The 12,415-nt window shown below is 46.3% G+C and overlaps 2 protein-coding genes across 23 annotated transcripts in view; both read left to right on the top strand.

Moving 5' to 3' along the window:
• Window positions 1–5,680, top strand: part of ARMCX4 (armadillo repeat containing X-linked 4) — a 28,589-nt gene extending 22,909 nt beyond the window's left edge. For 9 of the 21 annotated variants that reach the window (XR_011385515.2, XR_011385522.2, XR_011385509.2 and 6 more), the window contains 2 exons: window positions 4,288–4,384; window positions 5,110–5,680. The gene's annotated coding sequence lies outside the window, so the exon portion shown is untranslated. Of the gene's footprint in view, window positions 1–301; window positions 499–1,069; window positions 1,379–2,115; window positions 3,234–4,287; window positions 4,385–5,109 lie in introns of those variants that run through there. The other 12 variants (XR_011385517.2, XR_011385511.2, XR_011385507.2 and 9 more) reach the window with 4 other exon arrangements.
• Window positions 5,681–7,132: 1,452 nt separating this feature from the next.
• ARMCX1 (armadillo repeat containing X-linked 1) lies at window positions 7,133–11,395 on the top strand. Of its 2 annotated transcripts, none has more exons than XM_002720363.6 (5): window positions 7,133–7,448; window positions 7,765–7,816; window positions 8,239–8,384; window positions 9,083–9,198; window positions 9,459–11,395. In XM_002720363.6, the coding sequence occupies exon 5, from the start codon at window positions 9,614–9,616 to the stop codon at window positions 10,973–10,975; it is 1,362 nt and encodes a 453-aa protein (XP_002720409.1). In that variant the 5' UTR covers window positions 7,133–7,448; window positions 7,765–7,816; window positions 8,239–8,384; window positions 9,083–9,198; window positions 9,459–9,613; the 3' UTR covers window positions 10,976–11,395. The 2 variants fall into 2 exon arrangements, with proteins under 2 accessions (XP_002720409.1, XP_017205141.1); XM_017349652.4 differs by having other exon boundaries at window positions 7,284–7,448; window positions 9,068–9,198.
• Window positions 11,396–12,415: the final 1,020 nt, after the last annotated feature.

Here is a 12,415-nt window from a genome sequence, read left to right as displayed (position 1 = left end):
CCTCTGTTTTCCTATGTATTTATCACCCAAATTTTGTCCCTATTATGTAAATATTATCCCATTATGTTAAAAGATAGTATTCTATAAATTTCATCTTCTTGGCATAATTTCTCTTGGGAATATTCTCACTTGCTCCAAATTGGACATGTGGCACTCCAGGTGACCAAACACAACTTTCGTTTGGGGATCTCTTTTTGAGAAAATAACCCAAGTGATTCTCTTTGCTCACTATTGTATTGGATTCAGTTTCCTGGCCCTCATGTCTCCCCCATTTTGATTTCTTTATGTCTTCTTTTGGCAGAGCAAATCTTCCTATGGCTTCCTGGAAAAGTGTACATGCAAAGCATGCCTTTGAGACTTTTCACATATGAAAATGTCATTGTCCTACTCCAACATTTGATTGATATCTTGATTGGGAATAGAATTTTGAATTGGAAATTCTGTAAGAATTAGGAAGACTTGTCTTTTTTTTTTAAATAATTATTTTATTTATTTGAAGGACAGTTACAGAGAGAGGTAGAGCCAGAGAGAGAGAAAGAGGTTTTCCATTCTGCTGGTTCACTCCCCAAATGACCACATGGCCAGAGCTGAGCTGATCCGAAGCCAGGAGCCAGGAGCTTCTTCTGGGTCTCCCACGTGGGTGCAGGGGCCCAAGGACTTGTTCTACTGCTTTCCCAGGCCATAGCAGAGAGCTGGAACAGAAGTGGAGCAGCTGGGACTTGAACCAGTGCCCAAATGGGATGCCAGTGCTGCAGGCTGGGGCTTTAACTTGCTGCACCACAGCGCTGGCCTCTGTTCTATTGTCTTTTAGCTGGTAGACCACAGTGATGTTTTGGTCTCCTGGAATTAGTGTTAATTAAGAGCCAGTATCCAGTATTCTCTGTAAGATCTGTTTATTTCCCTTAATCCAATGCACCATTACCTTGGGAAAAGGCCGTAGGTGCCTTTGAGGAAGGCTGGAAAAAAATAGGGGCTGGTGCTGTGTCGTGGTAGATAAAGCCAACGCCTGCAGCGCCGGCATCCCATATGGGCGCCAGTTCTAGTCCCGGCTGCTCTACTTCCGATCCAGCTCTCCGCCATGGCCCGGGAAAGCAGTAGAAGATGGCCTAGGTCCTTGTGCCCCTGCACCCATGAGGAAGACCCAGAAGAAGCTCCTGGCTCCTGGCTTCAGATCAGCGCAGCTCTGGCCATTGCGGCCAATTGGGGAGTGAACCAGTGGATGGAAGAACCCACCCCCTTCTCTCTCTTTGTAACTCTGACTTTCAAATAAATAAATAAAACTTTAAAAATATTGCAGCCTTTCTATACTACTTTTATTGTTTGATCATATGCTTGTATCACTTTAATAAAAACAGAAATAAATTTAAAGGTTATACAGGAATTTGGTGTGTTCTCTGCATAATATAATACAGTACAAATGCACTCATCCACCAAAAGAATGAAGTAGAATGAAAACAATAATTGGAATGGAGTAACACCTTGACAGTGGACTCCATTTTGAAGAACCTGAGACTGCATTCAGGGAAGGTGCCCCCCGACACCGTGAGACTCTGGTCTGAAACTATGATCTAAAACAGTTGAACAATAGCAGTCCACTACATCACACTTGGCAGAGCATAGAAACCCCCAGCATGATCGCTCAAGCTTGGAAGTGGATAGGCTGCACCTAGGTTAATAATAAAAATGTAATTTGTCTATGTTCTACATACGATTAAAACCAATACCTGGATCAATGTCAAGATTATAATTAATATTGTTAAGATTGTGACTGGTATTGTCAAGATTATAATTGATACTAGTTTCGCATAGGTTTTAGGTCAGCTTGACCCCAGTAACCATGTATTCCCCCTGATCCTAGCAACCATGTATTCCTCTCCCGATTTTGCAGTTTTTGCCTTTATAAACCCTGTTGCTTTAGGCTTCAGGATCGAGAGTTCTTTAGGGCATGAGCCCACTCACCACTGCTGGCAATAAAGGACCGTCAAATTTTATCAATGTGTGGTGCTCTTTGTTTACACTCGCTCAGGTACAACAGGAACAATTCAGAAAATGTTAAGAAGAAAATAAAAAGTCCTACCTTTTCCTCATCTGCATTTCTCATTTATTTCTTTGCAGGGACTGCCCTACAGATACAGGGAAAATGATGCGTATTAATACTTCATAAATGGAAAGTAAAGGAGACTTGTAGTTCAGCAGAGTAGGGAAGAGAAATAGACCCGAAGAAGATGTAGAATGTCTTACAACTCTTTCCAAACTTAGCAAATTGGCAGATTGGGAGGGGGCTTGTTCCCCATTAAAGACCTTATTCCACACATGGATACATTTCCACCTATACACCTCAACCAGAGAAAAAACTTTTCATGGAGTTCTGAAGTGATCCATCATATTTAAGGATGAGACTTAAAGGAGAAGACTGAATTTCATAACTGTTGTGGAAGACCACACTAGCCACCAATACTTACCAATAAGAACTTTAAGTATAAATATGGTCAAAAACCAAAGAACCTCTAAACATTAGAGGCACAAAATATTAGGGTATAAAAGATAGGCCCTAAGAAGAAAAAGTTCTTATCCTTTTGCTTTTTGATAGTAGCCATATTTTTTTAAAGATTTTATTTATGTATTTGAGAGGTAGAGTTGCAGACAGTGAGAGGGAGAGACAGAGAAGAAAGGCCTGCTTTCTGTTGATGCTTCCTCCTGGTCTCCCACGTGGGTACAGGGGCCCAAGCACTCTGCTTTCCCAGGCCCAGCAGAGAGCTAGATTGGAAGAGGAGCAGCCGGGACTACAACCAGTACCCACATGGGATGCCGGCGCTGTAGGCGAAGGTTTAACCCACTGAGCCACAGCACCAGCTCCGATAGTAGACATCTTAACAGGTATGAGGTGATATCTAATTGTGGCTTTGGGGCTGGCACTGTGGCATAGCGGGTAAAGCTACCGCCTGCAGTGCCAGCAACCCATATGGGCGCCGGTTCGAGTCCCAGCTGCTCCACTTCCCATCCGGCTCTCTGCTATGGCCTGGGAAAGCAGTAGAAGATGGCCCAAGTGCTTGGGCCCCTGCACCCGCATGGGAGACCCGGAGAAGCTCCTGGCTTCTGACTTCGGATCGGCACAGCATTGCGGCCAACTGGGGAGTGAACCATCGATGGAAGACCTCTCTCTCTCTCTCTTCCTCTCCTTCTCTATCTGTGTAACTCTGACTTTCAAATAAATACATCTTTTAAAAACTTAATTGTGGCTTTGATTTGTATTTCCCCAATGATCAGTGATGTTGAGCACCTTATCGTATACTTGTTTTTCCATTTGTATGTCTTCTTTGAAGAAATGTCTGTTAAGTTTTCTACCCATTTAAAATCAGGTTGTGTGTGTTTTTTCCTACTGAGTTGTAGGATCTCTTTATATATTTTGGAGATTAACTGCCCATCATATATACATATGATGCTGTTTTAAATGGAATTTTTTCCCTAATTCTATATTTTGATTGCTCATTGCTAGTCTATAGAATTATAGTTGATTTTTAAAAATATTTTATTTATGTATTTGAGAGGTAGAGTTGCAGACAGTGAGAGGGAGAGACAGAGAGAGAGAGGTCTTCCATCTGCTGGTTTACTCCTCAAATGGCTGCAACGGCTGGAGCTGCGCCAATCTGAAGCCAGGAGCTGGGAGCTTCTTCGGGTCTCCCACACAGGTGCTGAGACCCAAGTGCCTGGGCCATCTTCTACTGCTTTCCCAGACCATAGCAGAGAGCTAGATGGGAAGTGGAACAGCCGGGACTCAAACCGGTGTCCATATGGGATGCAGGCACTGCAGGCAGAGCCTTAACTTACTGTGCCACAGCACCACCCCCTATAATTGTTATACATTAATCCTAGCATCCTGTAACTTTGCTCAAGTTGTTTATTTGCTCTAATTGCTTTTTCTGGATTCTTTAGAATTTTCTACATATAAGATTACATTATCTGCAAATAAAGATCATTTGATTTTTTCCCCCTTTCCAATCAGGATGCGTTTTATGAGTATTTCTTCCCCAGTTGTCCTGGATAGAAAGTCTAGTAAACTAGTGAATGAAAGTAGTGAGGCCATACATCCTTGTTTTATCTTTCACTGTGAAGTTTAGTGTTAGCTGTGGGTTTTCCATAGATCGCCTTTATCAAGTTGAGGAAATTCACTTTCCTTCTTTGTTTATAAAGCATCTTTATCATGATGCTTTGTCAGATCTGTATCTATGAAGATGATACTGTATTATCTGATATTTATTTTTACAAATATGTTATATTAATTTTCAGATGTTAAACCAACCTTATATTCCTGGGGTCCTTGGCCGTCGTGTATAATCCTTTTTACATGTGCAAGCATTTTTTGAGGATTTCTGTGTCTGTATTTGTAAGTAATATTGATCAGTTGTTTTCCTTTCTTGTTGTGTCTTTTATCTGGCTTTGGTATCTAGCCTTGTAGAATGAATTTGGGAGTGTTTATTCCCTTCTCTTTAATGTTTTGAAAAAATTTATGACCATTGGTGAAAAAATAATTTCATGTGAACCAAAAATTTAGATATGAAACAAAACAGTAAAATTAGAAGAAACTATAAGCCAAAAAAGTAGAGAACAATATTGATAGATGTTGTGCCATAAAAATGAAAGAAACTACATAATAGAAGTCTAAAGAAAATTATGAAGTGGGAAAAATTTTATAATTCTTATGACAATCAAAGGACTCATTTCCTTAAAGAATGTTCTTATGGGAGTGGGTATTATGGCACAGTGGGTTAAGCCACCACTTGGAATGCCCACATACCTGGTTCACATGCCAACTACTCAATGCTTCAGATCCAGCTTCCTGTTAATGTGCTTGGGTCGCTGTCACCCACATAGGAGAACCGGATGGAGTTCTGAGCTCATGGCTTTGGCTAGCCCTGGCTGTTGAGGGCATTCGGGGAATGAACCGGTGGATGGAAGATCTCTCTCTCTCTCTCTGTCATACACACACATACACACACACACATGGGCACACAAACACACTGCCTTTCAAATAAGATGTCAGTTCTCAGGTTAAAGTACAGATTTATTACAAATACATCACTGAATGTCGATTTTTTTTTCTGTATGCAGATACATCAAGAAGTTCCTGTCCCCTTATATAGTGTTGTTCAACAAGTAACTCGACAAGTTTGCATGTGTATACTCGTTACACTTGCACGAGGAAAACTGGAAATTGTTAAAAGTGGTTGGTGGTAGAACAGCCATTGCAGTGCACTTTCACATGCTATTGTATACATTTTTCACATTGTTTGCACTGGTTTCCTCAAAAGAATGTGGAGAGAGAGAGAGAGAGAGGGAGAGAGAGAGAGAGACTGATTCTATGGAAGGGAGCTGGCGCTGTGGCATGGCGGGTTAAAGCCCCAGCCTGCAGTGCTGGCTGGCATCCCATATGTGTGCCCGTTTGAGTCCTGGCTGCTCCTCTTCCGATCCAGCTCTCTGCTATGGTCTGAGAAAGCAGTAGAAGATGGCCCAAGTCCTTGGGTCCCTGAGCCTGCATGGGAAGACCTGGAGGAAGCTCCTGGCTTCGGATCAGCTCAGCTCTGGCTGTTGCGATCATTTGGGGAGTGAACCAACAGAATGGAAGATTCTCTCTCTCTCTCTCTCTCTTTCAAATAAATAAAATAAATTTTTAAAAAAGAAAGTAGTTCTTAGTTGTTTTTTAAAGACATAAATGCCCATGAGAATCTGATGCGAGCTATGATTCCTCTCCCACTAAAACTAACATGTATTTGCACACAAGTTTGATGCAGTCTTAGGCGATCCACAGAGTTGGCCAAGTGAGAATGCCCACTCTAGGTTAAACAGTGTGGCCAATAGGGATTGGCTGTTTGACTGAGGGGCAACAAAGTGAATATGGAGTGGCAGACAGTGATATGGCCACAAGCTCAGTCTTCCTGGGGGCCCTGGAATTAAAGAACCAGGAGTTAGAAGCCCAGCAGGCTGTACAGGTCAGCCAAGTGGTAGCAGCAGACATTGTTCAGAGCAACGTGCACCCAGGCACTGCTGGGTTAGCTTAGTGGGACTGAAGGAGGGAGGAAAGGAGCCGAGAGTATTTCCTTAGGTTGGCCGCCTGAGTAAAGGCGGCATTTATCATGTTGGTCACACATCTGTGCATGTTTCTGGAGGGCATAATGGGTAGGTGCTTGACTCCAGGGGATGGGAGGCTGTGGGAAGTGGGAGGGGTGGAAGGGCAGCCCTTTCTGCACGTCTCATTAGGGATCAGAACATCTTTGCATCCCTCCCTTCCTCAGCTGTGTGAGCCTTAGTAAAATGGAATCTAACCCAGGACAAGTGTTCAGAGAAGCTATCAAATCACATGCAATTCACAGAGCAAGTAGTCACCCACGCCTTTGGGACATTAAATACCAGGCGTCTTCAAAAAGTTCACATTTTATGAAAAGCCTGTGCATGGATTTCAGTTTTGTGCACCCAAATTAACATCTTTTCGTTCAATTTCCATGAATTTGTAAAAGTGCTCTCATACATGTTTTTCTTTGAATGAACAAGACAGGATTCTGTTGTTTTTATTTTATCAAATTACAAGTTGGTCCAAAGTAGAAAAGGTAATGGATCACTTGTGAAAAAAGGCAAAGATTAGACAATTGACCATCTCTTTGTGAACTAATTCATAGACCCTGTAAAAAATTCCAGTTTTCAATTTTTTTAAAAGAAGTTCATATGTTTGAAAGCTGCTGCTTGGCTATTAACCCAGTAGAAATAGTGTCCTTGTTTTCACAAATAAATATAATGAAATGAATGAGACCTTTTGGGTTTCCCCTCCCTCCTGAATTCTTCCCAGTCAAATGAGAATAGCACCAGTTTTATTTTCCCATTATTTAAGTAATACATTGCTGATTTTTTTCAAAAAGTGAACAGAAAAGTTTAAGGAAGTCAGACATCCTCACTGCTTGTCTCTTTTTCTGAGATCAACCCTCCCATTGGGATGGGAGTTCAGGGGGAAATGTTGGCCGTTGAGGGCTGGGAGTGAGGGGCTAGAGAAGTGAAGAGAGGCAGTTGGACTGGGAGTAGAGAAGCAAAAAAAAAAAAAAAGTAATTCCTCTAAGAGGAAGGAAAGACTGAAGGAGGTGGGAGCAGATGCAGTCTGTTCCTATCATGCAAAGAAAGGCAGATTGCAACCTCAAGAAGTGACTTCTGGGGGAAATGAGTGGCAGGACCTGGTGTGGCAGGGAAAGAATGGGGAGGGCTCCTGCCGCACTGCTGGTGGGAGTGGTAACTGGGGTCCTGATCTCATGGGTGACGTGGCCCTCACGTGAGCCGGAGCCGACGAGTGCCGCCGCCTTCTGGTCCTGGTCTTCGTTTGCTCCCGTTGCTGTCTCCCCATCGCCTGGAGGGCGGCCGGATTTGTGGCAAGGGGAAGGAAGAGGAGGTCGCTGCCTGGATCCCAGCAGGTCTGTGTGTGGATGGGGCGCCGCCCGGGATCCCAGCGGTGCGGCCACCGAGGGTGGAGACCGAAGCGGGACACGATGTGCTGTTGCTTCCTCCACACCTTTGCACTCTCCCCGGCCCTTCCTAGAATAAAAGTTGCGGCGTGCTTCGGGGACTGGATGCCAGCAGGAAACCCATACTAGGAGGGGGGAACCTTTGGCATTAAGGGCATTGAATCGGGAAGGGCCAGCAGCGGGATGCGTGTCCTACGTGCTGGTTCCCCTGCGCTCATCTCGGGGCCGTGCGACCGTCTGACTGGCATTCCCCCTTGTCTTTCAGTCGGGGGCTGTGCCGTTCAGGGCAAAGGAATAATCTACTTCGAGTCTCGCAGGTCAGTGCCCCGCGGTTTCCGGAGGGTCGGGATGGCTGTGGGCCTTACCTTACCTAGAGTTCTCATTACTGACTCGCTAGCAACGTCCCGGCTGCACGAAAAAGGTTCTTCCCTACAGGAAGAACCGTTGTCACAGGGGGAGCAGTTCCTCAGGCAGGGCGACTGAAGAGATCATTTGATCTTTCGCTCCTCTGGCTTTCCCTGCTCCCTCGCCCCGCCCCTCCTCTTTCCAGTGGTTCCAAAGGGGTGTTTTGTTTTTTTTTTTTTTCTGGGAAAATGGCCGATCTCTGGAACTAGGGAAGCGGGTCGGCGCGGGTAGACGCCGTGTAGCAGAAGGACTTGTGTCTGAGGAGTCTAGGCAAGTCGGGGTAGAGTGAGAGACAAAACGGCGAAATCTGTTTGACAACCGGGTTTTCCATTAGGAAAAGCTGGTACCGGGATTCTCCGAAGGGCTGTTCGGTCCAGCTGAACCGCTCGTCGCCGCGGCGTCCCCTGTGTCCGCATTCTTGCGCCTGAAGGCCAAAGCAACCCCCGGAGACGGAAGGAGACCAACGTTGTGCAGAACCAAGTAGGTCCGAGTCAGGGTGGTGGCACAGTTTGGGGACCCCTGGGGTGGAGGATGGGCCGCATCTCCCTCCTCTCCTCTCTACCCTGTCTCGCAGCTTGCAAAGGAAAGCGCTGTGCAGGCACAAGACCAGGAAGGAAATGGTTGGGAGGGGGCGATTGTCAAGGACGTCTTGGGCTGTGGGGGGCAGGATGTTACTCCAGTTGTATAGCTATAGTGCCAGGGGCCTTGGTCTGTCAGCCCAGCACTCAGTCCCAGAGTTTGTGAGTGTTTAGGTTTGGTGGAGCCGGGCGCCAGGATGAGAAAGAAAGGAAATTGCTTGCGAGCAGTGAAGTTGGTGTAATTGCTGGCGGGGAGGAAGCTGTCTTGGTACCTTTCGGAATGTGGGGGTGTCGAAGTTTGAGACTTTAATGTATTTCATGCCTGTGCGGTTTCTAGATACTGCTCTGCTCCACCACCATCCAGTTTGTTGCAAGGAAACAGGTGTGGCGTCACATTCGGAGGGGGTGGGGGTGGGAGGAGAGGCTCCTTCAAGGAGAAGACGTTCTGTGGGGGAGAGGAGGATAACAGAAGGTAGGAAACATGGTGCAACGCGGGGACAAAGGCGAGGGATTCAGAAAAAGGGATTGTGTGTCCCAGTCCTGGGTGAGGTCTATCTTTTCCTTGAGCTCAGCACTGCCTTGCAGTCCTCTTGTTTGTAGGTCTGCTGGACAACCGTGCACTTGGAGACACCAAAGAGAAGAAAGAAACCGCTTGGACCTTTGCTAGTGCATATGAGGGTATCACTGCCCCCAGGACATCTGGAAGACCTGCAGTGGTAAGGAGCTGATCAGATGCTTTAAATGTACCATGCTGGGGTGGGGCAGTGGGGCATGAGGTTGGAGAATCTGAAGGTGGGGAGAATTTCCACAATTAGCTTCTCATTGGAGGGAAGGAGCCAGTGATCCAGATACCAAAGACACCCTGGGTCCCTGCCAGCATCCCCACATGTTTATAGGTCACTAGTTCATTCTGTCTGCTTGTAAAGGCACAAAAGTAGGAGGAGCCTGAAGCCTGAAGTCTTTCCTTTATTCCTAGGTCCTGCTGTATCGCAGCTGCAGCAGAGCCCGACAGCGGTAGCTGAGGACTCTGCCCCGCGCCCCACCCACCCCGTCCCCCAACGTGAGCTCATTCTTCTGGGCCAGAGCAAACGTGCTCTGTGCCAGCGTTAAGAGACTCACCCCAGCTCTACCATGGGCCGCACTCGGGAAGCTGGCTGCGTGGCCGCGGGTGTGGTCATCGGGGCTGGTGCCTGCTACTGTGTATACAAACTGACCTGGGGAAAAGATGAATATGAGAAAGCCTGGGATGACGATGAGGAGTGTAGTGACACGTCAGAGACTGGGGTTGAGCCTGAGATAGTAGCCAGCGATGCCGTTGGGGAGGAGCCTGTAGCCAAACTTCAGGGTGAGTCAAAGGCTGAGGCCGAGGTGAGCCTTGAACTCGAGAGTGGCCCAGCTGTAAAGAAGGAGGCACAGTTGGGATCCCAGAGCGGAGGTGGCCTAGAAGCCAAGGCCAAGGCTCTTTTCAACACCCTAAAGGAACAGGCAAGTGCAAAGCTGGGCAAAGGGGCCCGGGTGGGTAGCATCTCTGGGAATAGGACCCTTGCACCGAGTTTGCCCTGTCCAGGTGGCAGGGGTGGAGGCTGCCACCCTCCCAAGAGTGGAGGTAGATCTGGGAGCAGAGCAAGTGGAAAATCCAAAGGAAAGACCCGAAGTAAGAGCACCAAGGCTCCAGCTACAACTTGGCCTGTCCGTAGAGGCAAGTTCAACTTTCCCTATAAAATCGATGATATTCTGAGTACTCCTGACCTTCAAAAGGTCCTCAACATCCTGGAGAGAACAAATGATCCTTTTATTCAAGAAGTCGCCTTGGTCACTCTGGGTAACAATGCAGCATATTCATTTAACCAAAATGCAATCCGCGAATTGGGTGGTGTCCCAATTATTGCAAAACTGATAAAAACGAAAGACCCCATCATTAGGGAAAAGACTTACAATGCCCTTAATAACCTGAGTGTGAATGCCGAAAATCAGGGCAAGATTAAGACGTATATCAGTCAAGTGTGCGATGACACCATGGTCTGTCGCTTGGACTCAGCTGTGCAGATGGCTGGATTAAGACTGCTAACCAATATGACTGTGACCAATCATTACCAACATTTACTTTCCTATTCCTTTCCCGACTTTTTTGCTTTGTTATTCCTGGGAAATCACTTCACCAAGATACAGATAATGAAACTAATTATAAACTTTACTGAAAATCCAGCCATGACAAGAGAGCTGGTCAGTTGTAAAGTTCCATCAGAACTGATTTCCCTCTTTAATAAGGAGTGGGATCGAGAGATTCTTCTTAATATCCTTACTCTTTTCGAGAATATAAATGACAATATAAAAAGTGAAGGGCTTGCATCATCCAGGAAAGAATTCAGCAGAAATTCACTTTTCTTCTTATTCAAAGAGTCTGGAGTGTGTGTGAAGAAAATCAGAGCCTTAGCAAATCACAGTGATCTTGTGGTGAAAGTCAAAGTCCTGAAAGTGTTAACCAAACTGTAATTTTGGATGCATCCCAGGCAGTGCTAGGGTAATTTCTTAGTTTGCACTTGGGATCCATATATTTTGTACATGCTTTGTTTTTCACTGTGCTGATATGGCGAAGAGATGCTTTGAACTGCTATTTTGGAATAATGAATATCACACATCATCAACAGTGATTGATGCTATTTCTGATGGTGGAGAGTTAGGCTGGACCCATTTTGAGGATGCTAAAAGAATATTATGGCTTGTAGAAATAAATCATTTAATGATGTTGATCTTGCTACCTAGATTGAGATATTTTTACTCTCTCCTGTACTTAAAGTTTAACAGTGAACCAATTATACCTCTTGAAAAAGCTACATTTTGTATTGGTTTAAGTTTCTTAATATAAGGCTTGTGTGTCATCAATAAAGTTGTGTGTTTTAAGCAGCAGAAAAACAGACACCGTCCTCGTCCTTGACTTTGTGTTCTGCTTGGAAAGGCCAGCTGTGTGCCAGCGAGGAGACAGTAGTGGAGCTGGGAGCCTCCCATCATGGCAGATGCTCCCTGTCAGTACTTCCCATCAGTGCTCAGAGGCGGCAGAAGCTCTCGTGCACAGCAGTGCCAGGGCAAGTTGTGCAGAGCAGGGGGATACGAAAGGGTCAGGAGAGGCTTCAGGAGGGCACTCGGGGAGGGAGGAGTGGGAAGAAAGGTTGTAGCCATGGGAGTCCTCCTCCAGGGAGGCGGCTGGCCTGCCTGGAGTGCAGAGTGGGGGAGGGGAGTGACAGGAGACAGAGTCGGGAGTGAGTCCCATCCATGCAACAGCCCTGCCTGCTAAACTGCGGTGTCTGGCTGTTGCCCACGCACCCCTGAGAGACACCACGGCCTTTTGTGATCAGAGGAATGACAGGATGAAAGGAAACCGAAGTGGCTGGTTTGTGAGCAGGATGGGTCCGAGCTGGGGTGGGGACTAGCCCACCCCACGTGACTAGAGATGGGGAAATCAGTTGCAAGTTAGCCCTGTCATCCGGCACTATATGATACAGGCATAAAATGTCACTGGTGGCTGTGGGCGTGGGAAGGACAGGACAGAAGCGAGAGCCCCTTGGAACAGCTGGTGCTGGAACCTGCTCTGGGGACGCGTGGGCAGGGCCAATTTGATTTCAGGGTCCTGGGGGGCATTTGACAGGAAGACCTCCTGTGTCTTGTCCAACTCTGGGGTGTGTGAGAGTGAATGGGTGGTTATCCTCTTGAAATAATAGGAACGTATAGTAGAAGAAACAACAACTTGTAGCACTTGAATCAGATTTGTTTTACAAGGCTGGTTGGAGTGAGACTTTTATGGAACCATCTAGGACGTTGGTACAAGGTCCACTGGCGTACGCATTTCAGAAGCGTTCATGATGGACACGTCCTTTGACCCAGTAATTGCCCTTGCAGACGGTTAACCCCTAGGAAATGGCAGATAATTGGCTGTGC

Source organism: Oryctolagus cuniculus, chromosome X, assembly GCF_051225735.1.
Source record: "Oryctolagus cuniculus isolate XC-2025 breed Fujian yellow rabbit chromosome X, ASM5122573v1, whole genome shotgun sequence".
Taxonomy (NCBI): Eukaryota; Metazoa; Chordata; class Mammalia; order Lagomorpha; family Leporidae; genus Oryctolagus; species Oryctolagus cuniculus.
Note: the sequence above shows the minus strand (reverse complement) of the source record. Positions and strands in the feature narration are given on the sequence as shown.

Bases quoted from the DNA above. Each gene is read 5' to 3' on its own strand.
- ARMCX1 (XM_002720363.6), top strand. From the start codon at position 9,614: ATGGGCCGCACTCGGGAAGCTGGCTGCGTGGCCGCGGGTGTGGTCATC.